Source organism: Diorhabda carinulata, chromosome 11 (assembly GCF_026250575.1).
Source record: "Diorhabda carinulata isolate Delta chromosome 11, icDioCari1.1, whole genome shotgun sequence".
Classification (NCBI taxonomy): domain Eukaryota; kingdom Metazoa; phylum Arthropoda; class Insecta; order Coleoptera; family Chrysomelidae; genus Diorhabda; species Diorhabda carinulata.
In genome coordinates, this window is record NC_079470.1 from 7266260 (window position 1) to 7279050 (window position 12791).

Genomic DNA, 12791 nt, shown 5'->3' on the forward strand with positions numbered 1-12791 from the left:
TATACGTATAAAATGTAACTCTATTCAGCCATGGGTAGTCAGCATTTTTCCATTTATCAAAAACAATTCCTGTTCTTTACAATAAATAGTTCATATATCTTCTTTCTCGGTTATTTTTACTATTATTATTATATTTTAGTTTCACGGTTTTTCAATATATTTGCTAGGGGATTCTAAATAATTGAGAAATTTCAACTTTTTGTATCAGTTTGGTAAAATCGACTAATATTTAGCTTTCGTTATTTTGTCAAAAATTCACAATGAGAAATCATTTAAACTATAGTTTCTACCTTTTCAAATTTACCGATACGTTAACTGTCTTAATTAGGTTGTGAGATGTGTTTTGTTGCTAATTCTTTGTGTATAATTTTCGCCACTTGATTATACCGGGATAGGAAAGCACTTTAATAAAGGGCAAAACATCTATAGTTTCTCTTATTTTATGGTACTTCTTAAATATACTATTTTTTGTCTCTTCTATCTTTTAAAAAAGCGGGTTTTATCTCTCGATATATCGACAGTATCAAACTACAGACCCTATCAAAACATTTTGTCTCTGTTCTTTTTTGTTTCAGCTTTATAAAATATTTTTAAAAATTGTTTCCAGAAATAGATCAAAATCTGCTAGGGGAAATTCTTTTATATCTGCAATATACTTGAGAAATATTGCCGATTACAACAAAACAACAAATAGAAGAGGATTGTGTAGGTGGCTCAGGGGATTCAGGCACCAGAAATTGATGTGTTTGAATAAGAAAGGTTTAGCTGAATTGCTGCAAGATTATATAAAATTGACCGTACAATCATGTATACACCAGTTTCAGTAAGTTAAGTTTATAATGATATATCGAATAGCCTCTTTCTTTTTACCTCTCTCTTCTTTCTTCTGAGATTTCTCTTCCTTCCTTTATGCTGTAAAAGTTCGTAAAATATAGTTCATTTATATTTTTTTTCAATTCTATATTTCATACTTTGTCATCTTCCACCTTAATCTTTACAGTTACATTTAATGCTATATCTCCTATTCTTTCCAGCAAATGGAAAGTGGGAAAACATGTATTAAGACTAATGTCAAACAATGGGGATTTGCAAGTTTCTTTTTCAAAAGCTAGAATTTAGTTTTCCAAAAGTCGATTGCAATCAATTCATTTATATTCTTTTGCATTTAAATAAAGAATATATTCTTCTGATTTGTAAAAGAATCAACAACCCTGTTAGAACTATTAAAACAATGGAAATGCTTTTCGATTTTCTCATATTATTAAGGGCAGCCAATGTACAATCGTGCAAAGTGATGCAAGATCGTTTTGATATTAGTCCTTCACATGTTTTACAACTTCCTCGGCCAAATTTGCAATCCATGTTGAAGGCTATTTTGGATAAAAGCGAATACTATTTTTTTCTCTTTCTTTAGATTTGAACAATGGGCTTGTCTTCGCCAGAGAAAATTTTTCAGGAAAATTTATAGAGAAACGGCTTTGATGTATTCATTGTCGACGTCAGCTTACATGTACTTGGTGGCAAAAGCTTGTGCAGCTGGTAAATTAGAAAACTGCAAGTGTGCTAGTCATGGAAAGTCTGATAATTCTTCTAATTGGCAATGGGGTGGTTGCGGAGATAATACAAAATTCGCGAGGAATTTAACCTACAGATTTTTTCAACTAAGGAAGAAAGGTAAATTTTAATTGCATATCTTTTCTAGAACTCCAATACATTGTTTAGTGTAAAAGGCTAGAGACTGGTCATTTTCCTAATTAATACATCTTGTCAACAGTATAAAAAATAAGTCTGCATTACCTTCAATAATTTAATACAGTATTGGAACAAACAGATCAGACCTAAGTATAAAGAAAGCTACTTTGCTTTTGGTTTCAGAGATGTAATCGAAACTGATTGAAACAACTAATATTCATTCTCTGTAGAGCAAGCAGCTTTATAATTCATCCAATTTCTATTTGTAGTCAAGTTTAAATAGGTATTTAATAATATCAACGCAGTTTGATTAGGAAAATGCTGAAAAAACTTATTATTCTTCAAATGTTAGATTGACTTAATTAAAATATGCAATATGTGAATTGCCTCTTTGTTCTAATTTATCAGAATTTTGAATTTAATGCGATTCCGAACAACAGTAAAGTCATTTGCAACAAAAATATCTGATGTTGGCGAATTCATAAGTTTTTCTAACTGTTATTTGGAAATTTATTCATCTTTTCATGATGCTGTGGTTTTTTTCTATGATATTGGTTGACAATATTTTCGTTTTCCCGGTGTATTGTTTCAACTGATAAACATTTCCGTCATGTCTTCTTTACGACTTCAAATAACTCTCACTAATCTCTGAATTTTTTATACTGTTACTCATATAGGTATTTTTTATTAGGTGACATGAATCAAAGTCTTTTCAGACATAATAGTGAAATTGGGATAAGAGTTGTCATGAAAAATGAAGAGATAGTTTGCAAATGTCATGGATTATCCGGTAAGTGTAGAAATTAATTTTTAAAGTCGATTTATAAACTTGACTTTCCGTTCGCCATCCAGAGTCAGATCCATCACCACGAGTTGCAAAAAATAATGAAGCAATCGAATATGGCGAATGAAAATGAAAACATATGATTAGTATCATGAAAGTAGTCGAGAAAAAAATATTGGTTCTTATTACTGTTTGCTACGAAAAACCATATTGGTTTATTTTTATTTTCTGCAAGCAGTGAACAATTATATTCAAATTAAAGAAATTTCTTCTTTTTCTGAGATATCCTGCATCAAAAGATAAATGGAGAATATAACAATTTATAGAACTTGTAAAAGTTCTTCATATTGATACTTTCGATTATGTAGGCCAAGTTGTCAACTAGATTGATTAAGCAAATAACCAACTATGCAAAACTGATTTTCTATCGTGTTAAAAAAATGTTCTTGGTGATCTATAAGTTCTTTCGAATAATTAATTATTGTATATTATTATTATATATTTTATTTTCAATCGATATCTTATAGTTCTATGTTCATTACAGAACTAGGATTGCAATTTGACATCCATTTGAGGAGTTGATAATGTTTAGTTACTATCTTTTCCAAAAATAATATTCAACTAATCAGATCTATATCTATGCTAGAGTTTATCCTTAAAATTCTCAATCCAATAAACAAAAAGGTGCGTGATCATTTTGCAAAAACGCGGTCCTTGAGAAGGCACTACAGAAATAAATCACAGGGTGTCAAGTCACATGACCGTACGGGCCACGAATCCTTGTCTGTTTATCCATTATCCACAATGAACATTAAGGTAATCCCGCACACATAACGCGTAATGTGGCAAAGCTCAATCTTTCATGACATGACGGATGTTCGCGAGTGTTGTCCAGTTGCCGATGCCAATCGTCGAGAAGTTCCAGATAACTTACGAAGTACGAGACCTCCCGTATGGACACCTGCCGATCTTTTGAAAGCGTTGCCTGACTTATGCCGACCTCTGAATATGCCGATTCTATTAATTTTCTTGAAAACTTCCCCACGTCTCCCTCAGTTTCTTTATGTGCCTAAATTTTATATAATACCTGCGACATTCTCTATCTATCAGAATCCATTCTTAGAATGTCTCCATATATAATTCGGCTGTTTTTCTTAATGTTATCCATCTTCAATACCTTTCTAATGTTTTCGTAATTCAGCTTAACTCACTTAGCTTTTCAATACATTTATTTTTGCCTCATATTTTATTCTATTTCTGTGTACAAATATGTGTCCAAATATTGATTTATTAAGTTTGTAAATACTTTTGGTATATCTAGGACTTTTCGGAAACTATGATCGGGTTAATATGATGTTTTATATTTAATATTTATTTGAGTAAAACAACCACTTTGAAATTTCCTTACAAAATAATAAAAAATGCCTAGATAATCCAAATTTTGAATCGGAATTATTTAAACATAAGGTTTTATCAAGAACGCTTATGAAATTTCGTCAAATGGTTAGTATATTGCTGGGAAGATTTAGTAATAAACTTTTATCTATTTCTCCACTTTCTATGGATATTCCTATTTACACTTTCCAAAGTTTTCTAAAGTTTTAATGAAATAAAATATTTTATTAACTTATTTTCTGTCATTCTCCTGAAAAATAATCAAATTCATATTTTTCGATTATTATTTTTTTAGGTTCCTGCACTTACAAAACTTGTTTCAAAAAAATTCGTCCTTTCGAAAATATTGTGAAAGAACTAAGAAACCACTACCATAATGCCATCAAGGTAGAATCAAGTAATAACTATCAACTACACAAGAAAGGAAACAGGAAAAATTTGTTGTATCAAGAAAATAGTCCGAACTTTTGCCCTTCGACAGTAGGAAGACGATGCGAGGATGCAGGTAACTGCGATACGTTATGTTGCGGTAGAGGATTTTCTACTTTAACTAATAAAGTGAAAGAAAATTGTAAATGTAGATGGCGCAACGATAGTTCTTACCAATTAACTTGTCAGCAATGTGAGAAAGAACAACTGATTTTTATTTGCCAATAACTTTTGTGATTTTTGTACTAACTGTTTTTAAATTAAACAAAAATTTATTTGAAGCATATATTTATTTTAAATTTCTTACAAGTACGAAAACTGGATTCGAAATATTGTTATACCTATCACAAATATTATGGAAATAATTGTTCATAGGTGAAGTTTTCAACTATAGCATTTGCAGTCTCTTTGAAAACCGCCGCCAAAGATTTCTGTATTATTGGCATGAGTTCCTTCATGAACATATCGAAATTTTTATTAACAACATCGTTTATCATTCCCACTGAAACATTAATAGTTATTTATATTAAAAAAAAATAATTTCAACGTTTATATATCTCGACGTACAAATACAGAAACTGATAATTATTCTAAATAAATGTGACTAGTCTTGAAAAACAGATTATTTCTCGCGAAAATGCAGTTTAAGAATCTCAAAAAACAAATTGGTTCGGGAAAGGCATCTTGGGTCATTTTTTGGTTATTAATTGACAATAATTTTTATATACTTTTGAGTATTCTATCATTTTCAGCATATTGAATCAGATTTTTGAGCAAAATTATTGAATATCGATGTAGTTATTAAATATAATGAGTATCTGTTGAAAATATATTGAAATATTCAATAATTTCAGTTTGAATTAGTATATTAAGACGTCTATATGTGCTTCGCGTGTCAATTAAATTTCATAGCAAACTGAATTGTTGACAAAATTGTTTTATATAATATTTTTGTCGGCGTGTGAGATATACTCCTGATAGGAATAATTATACTTACATAATACTTTATCTCCGTTAAATAAATTTGCAAGACGTGAAGTTCCTCCCCCAACATGAACTTTTAAGTCGAAAGTGTGGTATCTGAGATAAGATTCTCCATTTTTTTCATACAATTCTCCAGTAAGTTCAGCCCTAGCTGTTGTATCAGCTAAATATAGAATATTTTATTTAAAATACATGTTACAATAATATTTCCATCTATCAATAATCAATTGAAGGAGACCAAACTTCTCGATCTTAGAAAAATGTTAGTGAACAGTAATGTACGAGCTTGTAAAGGATATACGTTTGTTCCCTACCTGGGGATATATAACTAATGTTTATGAAGGAAGAACCTCGAAGCTCACAATAGAGTGATTATAACTACACATTACCAATTAAAAATATGGCTGCAAAATCTTGATAACAAAGTAAAAATATAACCTAAAATTTGAATTAATCTCCTTCAAATCCCAAGGCTTTACCAACTGCTTTCGAAGTTTTGTTGAGACATTCTTAATGTGAAGAATAGTGCTTCTTTCTTCGAAAAATCCAGTCCAAAATATGGTAAGACAAACGAGGAAGAATGCTATGAAAACCACAAACATAACCGTAATTTTCTACTATCCAGAGCGAGATTAGAACTTTGGATTTTTATTTCAGGAAATAAAATATAGATTTGTAAGGAAATTCCATCCAAGTTGCAAGACAATTTTATTTTCGTTTTTCGCTAAACATCTCTCAACAAATTTGACTCTAGTCCATCTTATTTGGAAGTTCTGAGGTCGACCGCTCCTCATCCTTAACTAACTCATTTCTACTTTCTAATCATTTTTCAATGATCTAGAGAAAGTTTTTAATGGTTTGTAAGCTGCTTCACCACTTTTTTTCCCAATTTGGAAAGAATTTTGTTGTTCGATGTTTCATGACATACACTGCAATACAAGGATATATTGAAAAATTCTTAGCCTACTATAGAACCAAACAAAATTTCAATGTCAAAATATTTTATTACTCAACATATTCTCCTCTTAATTGGATACATCTTATTACAATAAACCTGCAACTTGTCTAGAACTTTAAAAAAAATTTTTCTTCTTGCTCTGCAAACCAGACCTCTACAGCTTTTATTACCTCCTAGTTGGAGGAAAATTTACCACCTTTTAAACTTTTTTTCAGTTGAGGAAAGAGATGATGAGGACAGAGCCAAATCTGGTGAATAAGGAGGGTGTTTTAGTAATTCCAACTCTAAATTATGAATTTTTTACATGGTAATATGAGATTTGTGTGCAGGGGCGTTGTCCTGCAAACAAAACACCTTTGGATAGCTTTCAGCTTCATTTCTCTTTAATTTTTTCCTGTAGAATTGTCAGTAATGTCGGATAGTAATCTCCAGTTATTGTTCCAAAAAATGTATGTATGTATCCAAAAAATCAATCGTGATTACTCCGTGGCAATCTCAAAAAACTGAAGCAAGAACTTTTCCAGCAGATTTTTGGACACGAAATTTCTTAGGTAATGGAGAACCAGAGTGTCGCCATTCCATCTATTGTTACTTTGTTTCTGAATCATAGAAATGTACCCAAGTCTCATCCATAGTAAAATTAGGATTAAGAAGTCTATATCTATTTTAAATCGAGCACAGATTGAACACGATGCTTGCACGCTTTTGGTCAACATGCAAACATTTGGGGATCAATTTTGCAGCAATTTTTCTCATGCATTGACGTGAACTATATGATGAACGCTTTCGTATGAAATATTCATGGAAAATTTACTTCCTTTGAAGCTTGCAGTCCAATTTTTCACGGTCGCTTACGAAGGACATTGATCACCAAGGGTATTAAGCATATCTTCGTAAATCTGCTTACGTCTTAACCCTTTTAAATACAGGTACTTGATGAAGGCTCGATACTCCAATTTTTCGATTTTCACAATTTCAGTGAACATCTTTTTTCTTTCAATTTATTGCGTAACTCTGGTTTACTTTTTTGACGTCAAACTTTACACTGACACTTCTAATAAGATATTGTTCGTTACTATGGTAACGCAATGGAACTGGTCTAGGCTAACTAGATATCAATACATCCTTGTAAAGCAAATATAGTTGTTTAACAAACCGTAATGCGTTTAAACTTGTCACTACTTGCTTCAACACATAAGGATAATATTGAAATATATCAAATTGCTGTTATAAAAATATTCATTCATCGTATTTTTTCATCCCACCTCGTATATTTTTCAAAGAATGTTAATTTTTAAGTTAAGATATCTATATTTACTTATATTGGCTTCCAAGTTGCCATCCCCTTTGATAGGCATGACAAGAAGTTTTCCATCTACGTTATAATGTGCCTCTATTCTTAATTTAGGAAGATCGATGTTTATCACAAAATTATGGTTCTCCAAATTGACCCTGTAATTGAAATTGAAATTTGTTAACCATAAAAGGAAAATAATTACGTCACTTACTCTAATCCTCTCACGAAATAGTCCGAACAACCCCATGCACTGACATTAGAAACAGTAATTTTCATACCAGCAGCTTCTTCGGAAAAAAAGTCCGTCATCACCAATGGCTCCAATTTCGGAATATTGTATTCTGGTACACCTATTACATAATATGATACGAAATAAGTGATATATTTGTTATCAATTCATGTATTACCTTCTACTAGATATGGCCTCAAATCTTCTACTGATGCTATCAAACATGGTATCAAATTGGGATCGTCTCTTTGACAAACATGAATGAAGGAAGCTGCATAGAAAAATTTAAAGTTATAATAGGGATCTCAAGAGAGTATTTACTGGTATGCCAACGGGAACTACTTGGTTTAAAAGCTTAGATGGTAGGAAGAATGATGATTCTGTATCCTGTTTAAAACATGAGGAGAGCATCTACAGATTTGCCTCAGATATTGACAGCTTAGGTGCTTCAACATGAAGAGAATAGAAATAAAAAAAATATTCGAACGCCACAGATATTTAGTTATTCAGAAGGCTTCCGATTCGGGAGTGACGCAGAATTGTAAAAAGCCCCAACTTATTATGAACCAGACAGTTCATATTATTAATGATTTTATTACAAAGTTATATAGCAAAAACACCTTTCTTCATATTAATATAGGTTACAGATATAATAACTTATTTATAAATAGCTAGGATGATGCTATTCTGATGTGTGATCTTTAACAATTAGCACCTTAGCAGTAGTAGTATAGCACTTGATCTGATGAGGACTTATGTCTAGAAATTTCACCTCGTAGATCGACTCGGATTGAAATATAGAATCGACAAATTAGTTTTGCTTAGTTTTGGAAATAATTATACGAAAGAAGTGACTTCCAAGCCACAATAATTAATTGTAGAAATGTGAAAAGTATTTTAGTAAAACGTAACATGCCGATTGGTATATAACTGTTACACAACAGGATACAAAGTATTTATTCCCCCTCATATTAATTTGCTACGCAGGAACCAATTCCGAAAACCATATTAGGATATTAGGATATTAGGAAATCTCGTATTTAAATAAAAATTCCGTTATGGAATTAACTTTTCTCAACGGTATAAAATTCTATTATGATAATATATGTTTTGTTGTGAACTCCTCAGTAAGTTTAAATGAACTTGAATATACATGTGCGTTAATAATGCCCAAAATAATTGAAGCATACATCGTAGAAAAAAAAATACTGTCCAGCTTGGAATCATAATAAAAACACGTAAGTTTATCATTTTAGAGTTCGAAGAATCTATTTACATTTCTTATTTCTTAGACTTTTTGATATGTTTATGCTTCTAATTGTTTATGAATTTTATCTGTCTTTCAAAAATTATTAAAAAAAGCTAATATTAAAAAAGAAGAGAAATCAAGAACATTAGAAGCATAATGAATCTATTAATTGCGGTCTAAATATCGGAACCTAGTATTTACGGTTTTACCAATAATTGGGTTGGTTGACTTCGGTTTTTTGAACTTATGAATTAAACGAAAGATTTTATTTTTGGGGGGACTATTTTAGGAGATGAAGGATTAGCTGCAGAGAGAAAAGATTTACGGTAAAAATTGTAGATCACGTTTTTATTTCCTCAACTTTTATTCACATTCGTTTCTTAATGTTGTTCAGCAGACCGAGGAACGGCTTTTAGTTAGGTTAGGCTAGGTTTACTTTAGCTTAGGTGAGGTTATATCAACAGGTTAACTCGGGAAAAAGATATTTATCTGTGAATGTAATATGTTTTTATGATCGAAAGGAACTGCTGTTACGTTTAATTCATAAACCCATTTTAAAACGCTGAACTGGAAGTCGACCAATCGAATTATTGTTAAAAGTAATAAAAGTACTGATATCCGACATCTAATACTTCGATAAATGGATTCTGTGACCGCGAAAATATCAAATTAGCGTGTTTATATTGTAATTTTTAACCAGGCAGATACGGAAATACTTCCTCGAAATGAAAGACAGGTTAGTGTACCTGTAAGTGATGGACAAATTCCAATCCCACAAACTTTAGCTAGGTATTATCTTGTTATCATTTTCGTAATAGTTAAAATAATGAATAACATTACTCAAATTGGAAAACTTGTATATAAAAACCTACCTCCTCAAATTATAAATGATACAACAATAAAAATAAAAAGAACTCAAAATTAATTTGTCTGCACTATAAACTAAATTCATATAGACGTCGATTTTCACCTTACATTCATACAAATTGCATGCTTCAAACGGTAGAAACAAATTTGTTATCCGCACCTGTATTAGCCATCGTCGGTAAAAAAATTTTTCCACAACATTAAAAATGTTTTTGAAAGTATTGGATCGCATCTATTTCACAATAATTATCTCTTTATCTACTCAGCTCTTGTAATGCTTCCAAATACATAATCTCGTACAAGTTTTTGAATTAGTTAATATGGAGCATTTGATGTCTTTGATGTCCCTTGGACTCATAAGAGGAACTCAATATCCTTAATATATATTGACTATGTTCGATTGACATCATGAGAGATGTCCCTATATAAAATACTGCACAACATCTTCATGGCTTAAGTAGACGTTTCTAATTATAATGAGAATAGGTTTAATTTGCGAAGTAAATGAAAATACTCACGGAGTTCACCAGATGATACCCTTAAAATATGAACTGCACCAATTAAGAAAACTATCAGAAACATTTTCGAAGAGATTTAAACAAAATAAAAACAGCTACTTTGTTTAAATAGCAAAATCAAATATAATTAGTTCCTATACAAACCATAATTACCAAATGATGTATCATTTTTGAGGAAAATTGCTGTTTGTTCTCCGATATCGTAGTATATATTTTACGAAATTATTGTTTAGCGCTTGATACAGTTTATGAACAATTATTATGGTCACAGTAAGAGATTTTATTAGGAAAACGAGTTGAGCGAGCATACCGCATTACAATTATATGTTATAATGTACGTAAACCCCACGTGAAAAGTTATATTTCCATTTTTTTTTTCAATTTAAAGGAACTACACAAAGATAAAAATGAGAAACTCTTTATTTAATTACATCATTCATTTTAAATTTAATTCGAAAAAAATTTTGATACGCGAATAAGTCAAAACCCAGAGGAATTCGAAAAAAACTGATGGAGCAAAAAAGTAGAACAAAAAATTTTCTATAAAAAGAGTCTGAGGTTATGTTTTCGTTGGAGCCACTTTTTCTGAGTAAATCTCCATCAATTGCTGCTCTTCGTTTTCAAAAAATTAAAATCTATCATGATGGATGAGATCTCTATTTTCTACTCAGGTAAGCTAGCATAATTTTCGAAAATCTTGCGAGATGAAGAGCTATATTTCATCAGTCATATGCCGAGTCCGTCCTGCATTACTATAGTATCTGAACAGTGTTTTTTTACATAAATAAATAGGATTTTGATTGAAACCAATGCCGAGACTGTGAAGGAAAGAATCTAAATGAGGTGAAGATTATGTAACAATATAGAAAATAGTTAGTAGCAGTAAAATGATGTTATGTGGCCTTGTACAGTTTTAGTTAGAATCATTCAGTTGTGAGCAAGTGCATACTAATTTGTGAATTCTTGAAAAAATTCAATTGTTCCTCGAATATCTAGTTATTGAATTGAATGTAGGTCAATTTTACGTGTACATGAAAGCATTTAGTTATTTTATTCTAAATTTTTAGTCCCGGCAGTATTTTCAAAATCCTCATGGATTTCGAGTTATTCGCGATTCAAAATATTTTTGAGTACTTGAACGCATATTACGGTGAAAATTTTGAGGTTAGGAAAAAATTCCTGAGAAGACCAATCTGTAGAGTATTTCAAGCTGTACATTTTTTGCTTCAGCACTTTTTATCGAATCCCTCGTAGTTTTCGAGTTATTCGCAATTCAATATTTGTTAGTTTTGGAATTAAAAAACTGAATACAAAAAGCAAAATATATTATCTTCATCTAAAATAGTGACTAAAATTGTAATTCGCCACACTCCGTCTTCATTCTCTAGTCTAAGCAAATTGCCTGTTCCTTCTCGCCATCATTCCAAATTTTCTACAGTCTAACCAAACAAATTGAAGAACTTATCATAAATGAACCAGCATTGGAATTGAAAATAAGTAAAAAGCGCAAGGTATTATTTCGCAGATGTGGCAAAACCACACATAAATTGAAGAATTCTTGAGTAGAGTTTGAGAGGTTTTTTGCAAACAAAAACTATAATACGTACCTTGTAAATAGCTTTTCAATGACAGCGTACATTTTAAAACTGAAAAAACGCGACAGAGATGCCGTGAACAATGACACCAAAATTTTTGTGATCAGCTCGCGATTATCAGACAGAAACGTTTTTCCGCTCCTGGATACTCCTCGTACATGAACATGTATCCAAATTTACATTTCCAACTTTTTTAGGGTTCATACCGTCTACGACTCTTAACTTTTCATGTTTGTGATATCATTATCTTCCAACTTCTGGTTTTCTTTTCATAGTTAACATTGTTTGTTATATTTTGGACTAAATATGTGAAATTTAATCATAATCTACTGTTAATATTACTTTAAACTTTCTTTTGGCCATGTTTTATACCAAATACTACTTTGGGTGAATTCCATTTCCCCAATTGTTGTATAATACACAAAAAGACATTTTTTTGCAAAATCGGTTTCAACAAATTAATTGTATTAGTCTTTGTCATCATCCACATCCAAGCCCGAAAAAAACAACTCAGTTGGATTAAAGCTAGTAGTGAGTGTTAGTGTCTATAGTATTTTCGGTGGTAAACGCATTTTCTTCTATTTTTATTCTATTCATTAGTGTAATTCTGTGCCTGAAGTAAGTGAATTTAGATCTCGGAAACGATCGATTCCTAGATTAAGAGACGAGAAACCATTCTAACCTTTCTTCTTGATAATTATTTGAAGTTGAAACGATAATATTGAATATTTTAAGCGACCAAAAACTTCTTGCACATTTATTTTTGATTTTGATTTTCCACTTTCTAATCACTC

General features: G+C 31.0%; 2 protein-coding genes across 3 annotated transcripts in view; one reads left to right on the forward strand and one right to left on the reverse strand.

Moving 5' to 3' along the window:
• LOC130899451 (protein Wnt-9a-like) overlaps positions 1 to 4581 on the forward strand; it is a 64314-nt gene extending 59733 nt beyond the window's left edge. For both annotated transcript variants that reach the window (XM_057809391.1, XM_057809390.1), the window contains exons 2-5: positions 608 to 823; positions 1415 to 1674; positions 2384 to 2482; positions 4167 to 4581. In XM_057809391.1, the coding sequence (XP_057665374.1) occupies positions 741 to 823; positions 1415 to 1674; positions 2384 to 2482; positions 4167 to 4528 (804 nt within the window). In that variant the 5' untranslated portion in view covers positions 608 to 740 and the 3' untranslated portion in view covers positions 4529 to 4581. The remainder of the gene's footprint in view (positions 1 to 607; positions 824 to 1414; positions 1675 to 2383; positions 2483 to 4166) is intronic.
• Positions 4578 to 12791, reverse strand: part of LOC130899621 (uncharacterized) — a 35840-nt gene continuing 27626 nt past the window's right edge. The window contains exons 9-14 of the mRNA XM_057809689.1: positions 10403 to 10480; positions 7947 to 8039; positions 7751 to 7889; positions 7561 to 7694; positions 5298 to 5447; positions 4578 to 4802 (exon numbers count right to left, since the gene is read on the reverse strand). Of these exons, the coding sequence (XP_057665672.1) occupies positions 4654 to 4802; positions 5298 to 5447; positions 7561 to 7694; positions 7751 to 7889; positions 7947 to 8039; positions 10403 to 10480 (743 nt within the window). The 3' untranslated portion in view covers positions 4578 to 4653. The remainder of the gene's footprint in view (positions 4803 to 5297; positions 5448 to 7560; positions 7695 to 7750; positions 7890 to 7946; positions 8040 to 10402; positions 10481 to 12791) is intronic.